This window comes from Amblyomma mixtum, chromosome 9 (genome assembly GCF_055824585.1).
Source record: "Amblyomma mixtum isolate Tamu chromosome 9, ASM5582458v1, whole genome shotgun sequence".
NCBI classification, from domain to species: domain Eukaryota; kingdom Metazoa; phylum Arthropoda; class Arachnida; order Ixodida; family Ixodidae; genus Amblyomma; species Amblyomma mixtum.
In genome coordinates this window covers 72,552,281-72,566,692 of record NC_143020.1, presented here as the reverse complement: position 1 = coordinate 72,566,692, position 14,412 = coordinate 72,552,281, and the positions used below count along the sequence as shown (strand labels likewise).

The 14,412-nt window shown below is 47.3% G+C and overlaps 1 protein-coding gene across 1 annotated transcript; it reads right to left on the bottom strand.

Annotated features, from left to right (window-relative positions):
- Window positions 1–264: 264 nt before the first annotated feature.
- Window positions 265–6,161, bottom strand: LOC149329687 (TNF receptor-associated factor 2-like). The gene is made up of 2 exons (XM_089560407.1): window positions 5,594–6,161; window positions 265–1,575 (listed from the first exon to the last, which is right to left on the bottom strand). Exons 1-2 carry the CDS (start codon window positions 5,873–5,875, stop codon window positions 487–489), a joined length of 1,371 nt encoding a protein of 456 aa, XP_089416533.1. The 5' UTR covers window positions 5,876–6,161; the 3' UTR covers window positions 265–486.
- Between the last annotated feature and the right edge of the window lie 8,251 nt (window positions 6,162–14,412).

The window sequence follows — 14,412 nt, the reverse complement described above, 5'->3', positions numbered from 1 at the left end:
TTGGATTGCCTGCACCTTTAAATAAATAGATAATAATTACCAAGAGTATTAGAAAGTCGCAACCATTATGCCTTAATTACCACCATTATGCTTAATTGGGAATCAAGGACGGCTTCTATTTTTCGCACCAAAACGATCAGAAATTGATCCAATAAGCTGTTACTGTTGTTTTACGAACTGTTTCGAGAAACACGCAGCATTCGCAGTGAAAAGAAAAGTGATATTTATTTATTCAGTTATTTATACTTTATACATCTCGGTAGGGGAGGTCTGAGGGTCAGAAATAAAAAGAAATTAGATGCTATTTTTGTGCAGTGTCTCTAATCAGAGCTGTTGGGAAAGGAGCCTACATGCAATTGTTTTCAGAGAAATTTCTTCCTAACGTAAAATTAGTCTCTAAGGAACTGAAGAAAGAAATGGAGCGTCTAAGGGCGTTCACAGACACGAAGTTCTAACGGATGGCCCGTCTCCGCACTGAAGCTTGGATCAAGGCAGCAATTGGAACTTTATCCGAAGCTGGTCATTGTCTACGTACCCGTCACGGATGAGATCTTTGAGGTCAATCGAAGAAATATAGTAAAAAGCCTGGTTTCTTGATGTTGTTGGCTTTTGATTGCATGCCCAAGATGGATGTGATTCAATTGCCCACTGAATGTCTTCCCTTCCTCTCGGATGAATTACGCTCATCCTGACCTTGTGCTTGAAAGGCCACTGGACTTCGTCGTCCATGTCGCCCTTGTGCAGGGCGTACTTGAATAGCAGCCGTACAGATGTCCAGTTACCTAAGAACCTGACTCCAGGAGACATGCAGTAGCCGCGAAGGTACACCTTCTCTCTGTCATAGTCAACCATGCCTTTCTCCATTGCCTCGTCTTGGAGCGATTTCACTTCATTTACAAAAAACTCGCAGTGCGTCTCTTGTAGTGCACTCTCTCTGCGCACTCTGGGGACGGGTTGGAACACTTTTTGAACGCACTTCTCGAATTCAGCCTTGACTTCCTCAGTGCTAGCTGCAATCTGCGATATTAATTCGTCACGAGTTCCACTCACTTTATCGTTCAGTTTTTTTTCTACGCTTGTTATAGTTCTCAAACAAGTGTTAACTGTGTCGCTACATGTCGCAAAACATTCCTTTAATTCAGCATTGGAGGACGTTATTTCCTCGTGGTTCTGTCCTTTTAATGACGTCAGTTCTTGGCGCAGTGTCTCCTTCAGAGTGTTTATGCCATGAGAGATTTCGCTTAATCGGTCCCCATGCGTGCTGATATCGACAGCCATCGGCCTCAGATATGCTGTGATTTCACCCGCCTGCCTTCCTAAGGCTCCTCTTAAAGAAGTCAACGATGCTGCCTCCTCCTCGGCATGAGCCGGTGGAACTTTGCTTTCGGATGCGCGAGGTGCCGAAGTGTTGCAAGAGTCCGACCGGAGATGCTCGCACACGTCTCTGGAAAGGACGCTGGCCGAGCACTTGGGACAACGGACGGAGTGGTGTTCGCATTCCAGCTGGAAATGCCGGACGATCCCCGAAGCAGCTGTCCCATACTGGCAGCCACTACCTTCATTCCAGCACCTGACCTGCAACGATATGAAATAAGTCACTTGGAGGGAAGGTGAAGCTGGGTATAGTGAATAGGAAATTGGTTTCTATATTATGCGCACTTTGGCGGACGCGGGAAATAAAACGGTAAACGCAACAGATATCTTGAAAAAAGAATCAAGTTTTCTATTCGCACCGTATACAGAACATGTATCGTTTGCGATGTTCACTGTGTTCTAACAAAATCATAAATAAGAGTATTGCAGTGTGAACAACAGATGAAATTATGTGCCTAACCATTCGGCGAACATCTTGATAAGGATGGAGATCTTATTGTGAACGGACACACCATGTTCGAGGAAGGCGTGCAAGTTTCCACCGAGCTGAATTGCAAGAGGTGGAACCCACACTATTCTGTTCGTTAAAATAATTACCAGTCGCTTGGGCAGCGCATGATGTAGCGTTAGCTGTTGTTTCATTTTGTTTTGCACGAACCATTCAGATGGCAACGTATTCAACATAAGAAAAATAGTTTGACGCCACTTCGGAGGCCCTGCGTCAAGTGGTTCAGTTGTAAGAAACTTCTCAAGATCCAGGAACAGGGGCGTAGCCAGAATGCGGGGGGGGGGGGGGGGGGGGGGGGAGGCTTATGGTGCTTTAGCCTCCCCCTCCCCCCCCCCCCCTAAATTTTTTCGAAATGTCACGCACCGCTGACCAAAACAACCACCGGCGCTAGAAGTCATTCGGCATTTTGTCACCTACAATGTCTTTTTCAGACTAGAAAAGACGTTTTGACGCGAACATTACTCACTCGGGTTGGATTTCGTAGCAACGCCCATGCACCTGGAGTCACGGAACGCAAGCATCAGTTAGCATAATTATCAAAATTACCATGCGTATACGAAAATTTTGAGGACATCAATAAGCGATCTTCATTTACCTTGTCTATTGAAAGCCCTGCCCACGCGGCGTTTCGCAACATACACACTCGGATATTGGTTATTTCAACTTGCGCCATCATTTGTGGCTTTCGTTTGTCCTTCTCTTTCCTTTTTACCTAACTGCTTTTACTTTTTCTTTGAACCAAAGGAATACCCTCCTGTAAATATGGGTGCCGAATAATACCCTTCGGCTATTATCAGTGCAGAATAAATGTCGCCGTGCAGGTAGTTAAAATATACGTAGTACTTTCGTATTGATTCCTGCATTGTTACTATATTATTCTAACCATATGGTGTTGTCGCGACCGCAGCATGGCCCACGTACAGATCGCGACTTCAGCTATCAATGTTGTGTTCCTGCGTGGATCGTCTGTCTGTTTGTGTGTAAAGTTCACTACCTGTGATTGCGCAAGATGTTTATTTGCCTTGTTTGACGCATTATATAGAGTGACTTTTGCTTAGACACGTAGAGTTAATGAAGACATACGTGTATTTAAATGTCTTGTTGCGAGGTTTTGTGTATACATACAGTGACTTGGTTTCCATTGGCACTTTTTTGTCGATAATCGAGTTTTAACTTCGCATATCTAATACTCAATTTTGTCTTCGAATTTCAAACGCATATTTTGCACAACTTTTTGTTTATACATGTGCTCGTTGTTGCGACTAAAATTTCGGTTCAATTACTCGCAATATATGACCGCGCTGTAGCAGCTGCTGCGCAGTACACTGGAACGAAGGACAGCGCCGTTGAGATTTTTTCCTCGCCGCTGCATATGTACAAAATGTAAAGTTCTTGAACGACAAAGATTCATTAAAATATTTGTCCTCTACTTGCTCATTTCATGGCCTTTATGTTTCATGCCCTCTATGGTATGCACTGCTTTGCTGGTTTACGACTGATATAGTTCTAGACTTCGCGTGATAGTTTCTTTACTTATTAAATACGCAGAAGCATGGAAGCATTGCTATCAGTTATATATTTAATCATTTCTTTATTTATACAAAATACCTACAGCGCCGCCGCTGGGGCATTGTTGTAGGGGAAAACGTCAAAAAAGCAACAGATAAAGTACAGTAATTGAGGCAAATGATGCAATATAATGAGAAAACCCAGTTATGTCTGCCATGGTTATTAAGACATACGAATGCATTCTTTTTTTTTTGTAAAAAAATGCATATTTTGCTTGTCTAGACAGTGCGAGTGTTATCTAATATACAATGGCATTGTCAATACGGCGATGCAGTTATTATTATTGCGTTTTATCCCTCCACAAATACTATGAGGCGGCCGCCCTGCAACACGTGCCCCCCCCCCCCCCCCAACAAAATTTCTGGCTACGCCACTGTCCAGGAAGTTATGGTTTTGGAGACCAAAGGTCGTCAGTACGGATCCCTTTAATATGCCAAGGAAGCTTTGATTAGACGTGTAATTTTATGCTTCATAACCCTCTGAATCGTTTGATACCACTTCGATTAATCTACGTCAAATAGGTAGTTCACAATCTTTGTACCAATGGTACCACTCAGTGTCCAATTTGGCTGTTTGCACACTGGGCTATTTGCAGGGAAACGACAGTATAGTAGTATATACGCTCTTCTGTGCGGCACTTGGGTACAGCGTATAATTATAGTTCGCTGCTATGCAACCATTTGGGTCACATGGCATGGCACGACCCTGGAACCTGGTAATGAACCATCTGTTAACTGGTGGATACCACCCATGGTTACGTATTATGGCGCCATGTTGATCACGTGATATGCAATTTTTGTTTGTGCAAACGGTAACCATCGTGGCTGCCATGTTTAGACAATGGCGTTGTGTTGCATACTCACACGACCTTGAGTAGTGCAAGTAGCAGAGCTAGCGCTATAAAAACAAAGGCCTGCCCCCTATAACGGTGGCGACGCTCCAGTACAGCGTTCTAGGGTGCATCGAGGAGCTCCATGACAGCGCCATGGCGGCGCTAAGCACCCACGCTAGAACGGCACGCGAACTTGGAATCTAAGATAGGCTTTCAGTACAAGAACAAGACACGCGGCTTTCTACACCGCGGGAAGGTAGAAACGGCGAGATGTCGGCTTCGTGCGACTTAAACGCAAGGCTTTCCGTCGTCAATTATTATCGTGCTAACCAAGGTAGCACTGAAGCAGCCAGCTGTGCGAGATAAGTGAGGAACGCATACGCCTACCTGAGTGCGATGCAACATGAACTTCAGCAACTATCGTTGTCTCTCGCTCGAAAGCAAAATCGGTAAAAAGGAGGCTGTTTCTCTGATTGTTCATTGTAGTGTTTATTCCCGAGTTTAAATAGTCTATGAAGTAAGATTTGGATTCGACAGATTAAGAAATCACGCCCTTCTTGAAGCCCACTGGCAGCATCTATCAGGCCAACGGGTCCGGCCTCGGCTAAAGCCAGAATGCTGTGTTTCAATGATTATCGAAATACCCGCTATTTACGACGAAACTTTCACGGCCGCCAGGCTTCCTTCGGGCCTAACCGATGCACCACGCATAACATCTCCACCTGTTGATAGCAGTGGAGAGGGAGGAGATATTTCCTCTCTCCATACTAGCTGTTTTAAGTAACAGAATAAGTCGCAGAGCGTCTGAACACTGAGCAGCAGTGATCATAGCTAAGCTGGTATAATGTTTGCTTAGAGAAACATGCAAAATACTACAAAAGTTGCATACAGGGAGTAGTCAATGACGTCACAGGGGCCGCCATTTTGCTGTCTGTGGACCACACCGAATGGCTGCTGGCGCGCCTAATGGGATTATCACCCCCTGTTCCGGCCTGCACCGCTAAAGCTACGCGCTGGGGATCAAAATGGCGCCCATGATGTCAAGTGAATATAAAGGCGTTCGTGCTTTCATGGTGGTGCCGGCGCCCTCGTTGTTTCATGGACACAATTCGTATCCGACGTTACATTACGCTGATAAAGTGGATCCACATCAAGAGGATTACTAAACGGGGCCCTTTCTTAGCATTGTACGGTCCTCCTATGGGCGTAAAATGCGGGAAACACCCTGCACTGCTAAAAGAGACGCACAAGCGATATGAAACAAAAAAAAGGAAGCCCAAGCAACTCTATTCATTCACATTCTCGCTTACCTCCCTTCTCAGCAGATCGTCAGCGAAGTCCATAAGGATGACGTCATGCTCCTCGTAGGCTTTCCGGTCGAGCGGGCACTCCTGTGAGCCGTCCTGGACGCATTGTTGGTAGCAACACTCGCACAGTCCGTGCATGCAGGGCAAGAACGCGGTCTTCTTTCGCACCAGACCGCAGGCACTGCACACTCGATTCGCTGGAAGAGGCTTTACGAAAGTCAGGGGCCTCCAGTCGAGCTCTGGGGTGAATCCCACCAGCGTGTACTGAGGGCTTGAGGGAGGCATCGTTCACCACGTATGCGTCCGCTACGCCAGACGCATCAGGAACTGTTTTTTTTCGCCCCTTCAGAACGCGGTATTATCTTCTTCGTGGCGGTCGCCAAGGCGACAATCGCGACTGCTTGAGTTGCCTCCCCTCCCGAGTGCAGCGTTCAACCAAGATTCCACACGTGGAAATACACTGCCGTTCGCTTGTGACAGAACGACGCTAGGGTGGCTTAATAAACAGATTGGAAGCTGTCACAGAAGCTCGTAATTCAGGAACTATGTGGTACAACGGGCACAGCGTGTTCACAGGCGAATAGTGAAGGGGCAGCCGGTAGTTCTGTTGAACTTCAAGAAATATATCACGGGTTAGGCTGATGTTTATGACTTCTTCCCGCAGTCGCTGTTTTCGGACAAATAGGTATACGCTCTCTTACACACGATTGCCATTTCAGCACACGCTAGCTTTTGTTGGTCAATTAATCCAGCTTCCTTCTAACGAGTACAAGGTGGTCAACGATAACTATATTTTCAGATGAGGGCGTCCTATAGTTGTGCAGCGGTAATTGTGCCTGTAAATGTAGACCGACATAAGGGGCACGGAGGGAACGTGGCACATTCAAACATTGGCAACGGAAAATGCACGGAGTTTAGGCGAAATCTTCGCTGCCGGTTCACTGTTTCGCAGAACTGTATAATATAGCGTACATCGCTCTATGCATAGAAGCAGTGATAGCTCTCGCAAACTCACGGTACAAATGGGAATACTGCCCACTGAAGGGTGCTTTAAAGGGAGCATGGTATAAATACTGTACAAACACAATACTTTAGTAATGTAGCAATTCCTACCCGGGCTCACGAAAAAGTGGTTACCATTTCGGCTTCGTTGCCGGCCATTTTCCTTGCCACCAGTGACCCACTGTAATAAGGAGGAGCTCTTTGGAACTGGGTCTCTGGTTTTGGTCGTGGCCTCGTCACAGATTTGCACAATACACAGCACAACCACAATGCAAGCTCAAAAAAAGAAATCAAGCAGATATTGGTGGGTGCCTCAAATTTCGCCGGCCGGTTTGTAAAGCTGGTCGCGTTAATTCAGGGTATCGTAAGCAGGACGATTACAAATGTCTGGTTGAAAGAGCAGCGATTGCTGCTTTCACACCCTCGCTTCCGCTCTCCACGTGTCCTGTTCACCTTCTCACCGTCCCATTCGAAACGTGTCAGGTTGTATTTTAAATATATTAGACGTTAAAGATAGTTGCTAGCAGTACTCTCGACCAAAGATGGTTTGGGATAAACTGCGTGCCGGGGTTGTGAGCATGAAGAAAAGCTTCATGCACCTTCGCGCCGACATGAATAGCAGGTCAGGGCCATGTTACCACCGGCGGACCTCTTCACCTTTTCCTCTCATTAAAATTCATGTCCCTGTTACAGTTCTCATGTTACAGTTAAAGTCATGAGAAATAAAGAGGTCCTGAAACACATTCTGGGGAGACTGGATTAGCACCGTTCCCACTACGAGTTCCTGACCAGTGAGGCCTCGGCCTGGTTCCAGCTAGTCCTCCTGCTTGTAGTTTACTGCGTGCTACTACACAACACCACAAACGACGAGACAAAGAAACAGGTACAAACGAGATGCGAACTCACAACTGTTGAATACACACGTAACACTCGCTTTATACGCAATTTTTTGTGCGTGATGTTTCGGTTATTTGGTCAGTATAATCGGTTCTATCCGTTCCTAAAGGGTCTCAGAAAGGGGCTCTCAGAAAAGTTGAGGTACGTCGGGGATGTTAAAGGACGCTCCTTCACAAATATCCTCTCGCAAGAAATTATTTTAACGGGTCTTGCGAAAGATTAGTCGTATGCTGTCAAAATTTGAACTTCCCTACCTTCGCGCCTCTCCCTCTCCTCTCAATTTTCCCAGAAAAACGTCGGCGCTCCTCCGTCGGCCCCTCCCCTACCACTGCTGGCTGCCGGCGCGCGCGGACTGGCCGCGGGCGTGGTAGCTGCGTGACGTCTGGGAGGATTTGGCGCGGTAAACCAATGACACCCCCCCCCCCCCTGCAGACGTCACTTCCAGGGCGGGACGTCCAAAAACCCATAAACTATACTTGCACTATATGTAGGGTCCCTAGAAATATTAGCAAGTGTGTCTAGGAACCCTACTATCTGCTTCAAACCAGATGACAACGTTGTCGTTTCGCGAAGACTTTTTCGATCCCGCGCCGTACGTGGTGACCACGACGTTCGCGCAAGACATGGACTGTGTGCACGAGGGGATGGGGAAGAAGGGGGGGTGTCATGACCACAATTAGTTTTGGCTTGAAAAACCGCTTATAGTTCCCTCCTTCCATCCAATTAATGTTTTTCGTGAGAATAGCAGCACTGCGCCCTCTTTACGCGGCGAAGGAAACTGAACAAGGGCTTTGCGGGTTGCTATCCAAGAAGCACTTCGCTCGATAGCCGCCGTTACCTTGCTTCCTGCAGCCCGCATTGTCATCCGCATTGACGCCCTTCAAAGAACACGTCTACTCCGGTGGATCAGTCGCAGCCCAGAAATCTGCCAGAATACATCGCCTGGCGGCTTGCATCGCGCAAGCTATTCGAGCTGAGTGGATCCCACGTGGCCTGCTGAGTTCATAAAGCTCTGCAGGTTCTTCAACCTGCTTGGCGACCCCACCCTCATCAATGCCTCGGTTCCTCAGCTTGGACGATGCTAGCCTCCTTCTCTCAAGAGAGGAACACCTCTGGCGCCGCACTCGTGCTCTCGTCCCTCCGTGTGCGATAAATTTATCTCGCGGTCTTACCCGTGCAGAGGAGGTTGTGCTTCGGGGGATGCGGGCCGGGGTGGCCCCCACTCCTGCTGTCACTCGGACGCGGCCTCGCTTTCGCCACATATATCCCCGCCCAGGGTGTCCTGACTGAAACTCGCAAATACTGAGGCCGATATTCACCAATTCTACGGGGTTTGCCCGGCGCTGAAGTCAACGAGAATTCGGCACCTGGCAGCAGCGGGTGTCCCGCCGAACAACCCCTCTTCATATATTGCTTGGATTCAGGGGACGCATCATCTCTCCCTCCTCGCCTTCATTAGACTGGCCCACCTTTTCTACTTCATTTATTAACTAGACCATTTTTTTTTCTAAACCTTCGCAACTCCTTTCATGCCCTGAGGTAATAAATAACGCTATATAAAAAAAAACGCTCAGACGGGCCTAGGGCTGTCACGACCCAACTTGAGACCCGCGGTGATAACGGTGGCGGATTCAATAGCGGAAATTTCGAAAGGTCGTTTGACCCCCAAGATGACCCCACCAAAAAGAATGACTAGCTGGGAAATGGTCGATGGAGCTCTTCCCACGCTCGGCTCGGTGCAACGACCTTCCCTTCTAGAAGCGACCGACGATACGACAAGGGAAGAAAGGAATTCACCTCGTCTAAGACCCGGAACGAATCAGAGGAAGCCAGCTCAGCTGCGGCCGCGGCGCCATCATGCCCCACCTGTGTTCGATGGACGCGAGCTGCTAACAGTATGGTTGCCTTGCAGTGCGAAAGAGCTGCAGACTTACGTTTCCTCCTGGCCAGTTCCCACGGGTGGACTCTACAACAGGTGTCTTCATTTGCTGTGTTGTGTAGTGGCGATCTTTGTGTCGCGATGAATTGCCGCCTGGTGAAAGGGCGGAGACTTTGGCAATTTATTTAACCAGCGCCCAAAGTGAGCACGAACGCTCTGAACCTTGGGTAATAGGTTCATCCAGTGGCTCTGAACCTTGGGTAATAGGTTCATCCAGAGGCTCTGAACCTTGGGTAATAGGTTCATCCAGTGGCTCTGGGCCTTGGGTAATAGGCTCATCCAGACGCTCGACGCTATGAACTCTTAATTTTTGTTTCTTTGCTCTTCTTTTAAAATCTTCACTATGTAAATAAGTGTCTTAGTTTCGTGCCATTAAACCTGCTTGTTTACGTATCCCAACCTTCGAAGCTTCAGACCGTTTCCTCATCCCGGACAAGCCCCCATGGTGGTAGCCCCCATGCTACCTCGAGCAGTAACATGGCATACAGTGGTATTCGGGACGCCATCGCAATCTTCCGAGCGCAGCGCTGGCCGGAACACCCCAACAGTATATTGTTTGTGAAAAACTTATGGGGACAATAAGTGTAATCGATGCGTGGGTATTTGATAGCATGCACTTTGTGGCTCGAGCGTTCCTTGTCTGACGTGACCCTGCTGCTGGGGAAGTTCAAATCTAGCGCTGTTCTGTTGCGCCCCATATACCTCAGGTGACGTTTTACTGCGCTTCGTTTCCATATTGCGTTTAGAAGCCAATCGAAGTTGATGAAGGCGACGACATCCAAAGAACAGCGCCAGAGACTCTCACTTAAACAGGTGGGATGGGCTGCGGTGATGGCGTAGCAGCAGACCGAAATTAAATTGCACGGTGGGCTGAAGTCCAGCCATAATGGTATGACGCAATAGCGTAATGCGTTAATTCCCGTATATGCGAAATTTCTCATTCTCGACATTACATTTATAGTTACTTGGGAATCGCCATGCCACTAATGGCGGAGTACTGGTGCAGCGGTTAAGCGATGCGCCACTGACCTGCGATGGCAGGTGCTGCCTCCGGCGGGCCTTAAATGCTACCGCTAAAAAATACCCAGTGCTTCTATTTGGGGTGACATCTTGTAGCTTTTCACGTGTTCCCATTCAGTGCGTAAAAATAATCATTGATGAATATGTAACGCCCATAATGTTTGAAACAGGAAGATAATATTTTAGCAAACATCCTTTTTGCTGCAATGACCAGGTTTGCTATGTCAATCTCAAAAGAAATGCGCTGAAACTCCCGCCCTCAGAACAAAAAATACAAAAACTGCGAAAATAACAGGTTACACTTGTTCTGCAGACGCTTACGCAGGACTTGCAATGCGACCAGCGATAAGAAAACTCGTATTTCTTTGATGAAGCACGTTTAATTACAGCTTACTGGGAAGATGGAATAGCGGAGATGCTGCAAAGATCAGAAAATTAAATAATATTTTTGGAAGTACTCATAACCATCCGTACTGTGACAAAATCTTTCAAGCCACTATCATCTGGTAAACTCATCAAACATGGGGCCGCAAAAAGCTACAGCTTGAAAGGTATTCAAGCGCAAGAAATCGTCAGAGGTGGACACTTTCTTTTCTCAAGTGGGACTCAAAGTACATTATCTGCAGTCTGTCATTTTCTACGTATAAACGTTCTTCTCGAAATCGTCGAGGTAGAAATAATCAAAATAATAGTAACAAGGCGCGTTACTTGAAAATTTTGTCCTTTCATTCTCGTTTCTACTTAGCGGCAAAGATTTCAGCACGCGCTCCGCACCTCCTTTTGTGTGAATGACGCACATCCTTACCTTAAGCGCGACTGGCCATTGAGCATAGTCGTCCACGTCACGTTTCTGCAGGGTGTACCTAATGTGCAGTGTCAGTTTCAGAGAGTTTCTTTCTAATGACGAGAGGACAAATGCAGTAGCCGCAGAGGTGCACCTTTTCGGTGCCATATTCTGCCGCCCCTTTCTCCATGGCAATGGCCTGAAGGAATTTTACGTCTTTTACGAAAAAGAAACACTGATTCACTTGCAGTCACCTATTACGGGGAACACTGCTGAGGAGATACAATCTGTTTTGACTGTCTTCGCTTGATCCTTGATTTCTTGTATGGTAGCTGGATTATGCGAGAAGCTTCGCTCAATTCATCTTCAAGTCATCTTTCTACATTGTTTCTATAGGTGTAAAAAGTGCTAACCGTGTCGCTGCATGTGGCAAGAGATTTTTTTTTAGTTTTTCCTCAGACAAGTTTTCAACCTTCTTCATTGTTGGAGCCACTATTTCTCGTCTAACAGTGTTTATGTCGTGACAACTTTCGTTTAATCTGTCACCATGCCTGCTAATATCAACAATCATAGGCCTAAAATATGCTGCGATTTTTTCACTCTCCCTGTTAAAGGCTCCTTCGAAAGAAAAAAGCGCCGTTTCATCCATATGACCAGGCGGTACTCCCGGATGCCAGAGGCGTCCACGTGTTGCAGGAGGCTGATCGAAGGTGAGCGCACATCTCTCTAAAAAGAATGGCGGCAGAGCACTTGGGACAACGGGTAGAGTGGTGTTCGCATTCCAACTGGAAATGTTGGGCAATCCTTCCCGCAGCCGTCGCGTATTCGCACCCACTACCTTCACTCCAGCACTTCACCTGCAAGGAGACAAAAGAAGTCACTTTCAGACATGTTGCGACTATGTGGCGAGGGACTAGTGACGTTCTCTAGGCTAAGTGTCTAGGCTATAACCGGTCGGTTGTGGGGCTTTGATGGCTGCGGAATAGTTGTCATTATACTTCCTTGAATTGATTTCGAGAAATTAAACGCTGCAAGTGACAAACATTTTGTAAGACAATCACATTTTATATTTGCTGTGTACACTGAGTCTGCATTGTGTACCTTGGCCACTTTTTCGCACGCAAGTAACGCACAAAAATAGCGGTGTCATACAGATTGAAAATTTTTTGCCACACCATTCGTGACAAACTTTTCAGAGTATGATAATGTTACCAAGAACTGATACATTGTGTTCGAGAAAGACGCGTAGCTTATCACCGAGCAGCCCGGTAATAGGTGGCAGGTGACACTGTTGTATTCAGCGAAGATTACGACGGCCTGCCCCTGATATCTTCGGCGACGCTCCAGCACTGCATCCTAGGCTGCGTCGGGGAGCTGCAGGACAGCTTCACAGCGGCGGCTTCAGACACCCCCGGTAGAACGGCATGCGAGTGCTAAATCTAAGAGCAGTTATTTCCGTACAAGCAAAGCAAGACATGCTGGTCTGCACCTACGGCGAAGGTGGAAAGAGGAACACCCCGGCCGTGCGCGACTGAAACGCAAGGCTCCTCCATAAATTTAATCACATGCTAACCGAGGAATGAATAAACGAAGCCCGCTGTGCTAGATAACTATGGATCCGCTTTTAGTTATCTGATTACTTTGAAACACGATAAAGTAATGAAAAATCTACTCAGTAACTCATTTTCTCTTCGTGGAACGGTACATTGGAAAAAAGATAATGTTTCTTTGAAATCTCGGTATGGTGTGTCCCTTACCTGAGCAGACACAGAGGTTAAACCGACCTTTAGCTTGCGGACACCTTATTCACAAATTTCGCCCCTTATTAAAGCACGCTGGCGCCATCTCTCAGGTCAGTGGTCGAGGGGCAGCATCAGTTAATACCTTAATTCCATGTTTCAATCATTATCGAGACGTCCGAGTTTACTACGGAAAGTTCGACGCAACCGGCTTTCTTCCGTAGCTCACCAATACACCGCGCATACCAACTCCAGCAATCGGAACCAGCGGAGACTGAGGCGAAATTTTGGGCTGTGGGCGGCCTCAATAATTTACAATATGTTTTATGGGTGTTTAAAGTTCCAAATCAACGTAGGTTATGAGGGACGCCGTAGTGAAGGGCTCCACAAATTTTGGGCCTCCTGGAGTTCTTTATCGTGCACTGACATCGTAAAAAACACAGGACTCTAGAATTCCGCCTCCACCGCAGTTCGACCCCCGCGGCCGCGATCGAACCCGCGTGTTTCGGGTCAGCAGGCGAGCGCCATAACCGCTGAACCACCGTGGTGTCTTTTAAGCTTGACCAAGGGATCGAACACATCTTGGACGAGAAGGCATTTAATTTAATTACGTGAGTTTTCCGCGGAGACAGAGAACATCGTACAGAGAAATAGGACGCACTAAATATTGACCTTAGTCCTAGCTTTTTCTGATGTCGTAACTAGTTGGCCTGCTTTGAAATAAGCGAATAGCCGTGATGAAATCTTTGTAAAGTGTTTATGCATTACGAGTTCGCTCAGAAAAGGAAATGATTATGTGGATGATGCGCAGTATCCAACGTAGGAACGTGGAATGATTAATGTATGTATGCTATCTGCTGACTGCCCTTGAGCCACTGAGGCGTGAAGGTCAGGCAGGCCGCAGCGTCTGGCTGAGACCAAAGCCTGCCTATATAGTGCGGTCTCTGGGAATAGTCAAGTAAAACTCTAGTTTGGGCGAGTTGATTCATGATGAAATAAAAACTGGTATGACGCAAGAAACGGGGACACAGAAGGCACACAAAACATCAGTCCTGTGTTTTGTGTGCCTTCTGTGTCCCCGTTTCTTGCGCCAAACCAGTTTTTATTTCTGGGAATAGGGGAAAGTCGTAAGGTACTGCCTGCGTATCGCTGCACTCGACATTAGACATCTTTAGCATACCGTGTACCGTGACACCGTCATCAGAGTACCGTGAGCCCGTGTGCACCCAGTGCGCATGCGTAGATCACATTCACGGCGCCAGATGGCGCCACGTACCCGGCAGATGCGCGCGCACCTGCACCATAGGATCCAGTCACTGCGTGACAACCGGCGGTTGGGCGGACTCCCGGTACTACGGTAACGGCATTTCGGTACACAGTATGTTAAAGATGTCTATTCATAACAGGTGGCACGACAGGGGCCGTAAGCCCGAAGCAAACA

Bases quoted from the DNA above. Each gene is read 5' to 3' on its own strand.
- LOC149329687 (XM_089560407.1), bottom strand. From the start codon at position 5,875: ATGCCTCCCTCAAGCCCTCAGTACACGCTGGTGGGATTCACCCCAGAG. The intron at 1,576-5,593 runs GTAAGCGAGAAT...ATATCGTTGCAG, and splicing joins ACGATCTGCTGAGAAGGGAG to GTCAGGTGCTGGAATGAAGG.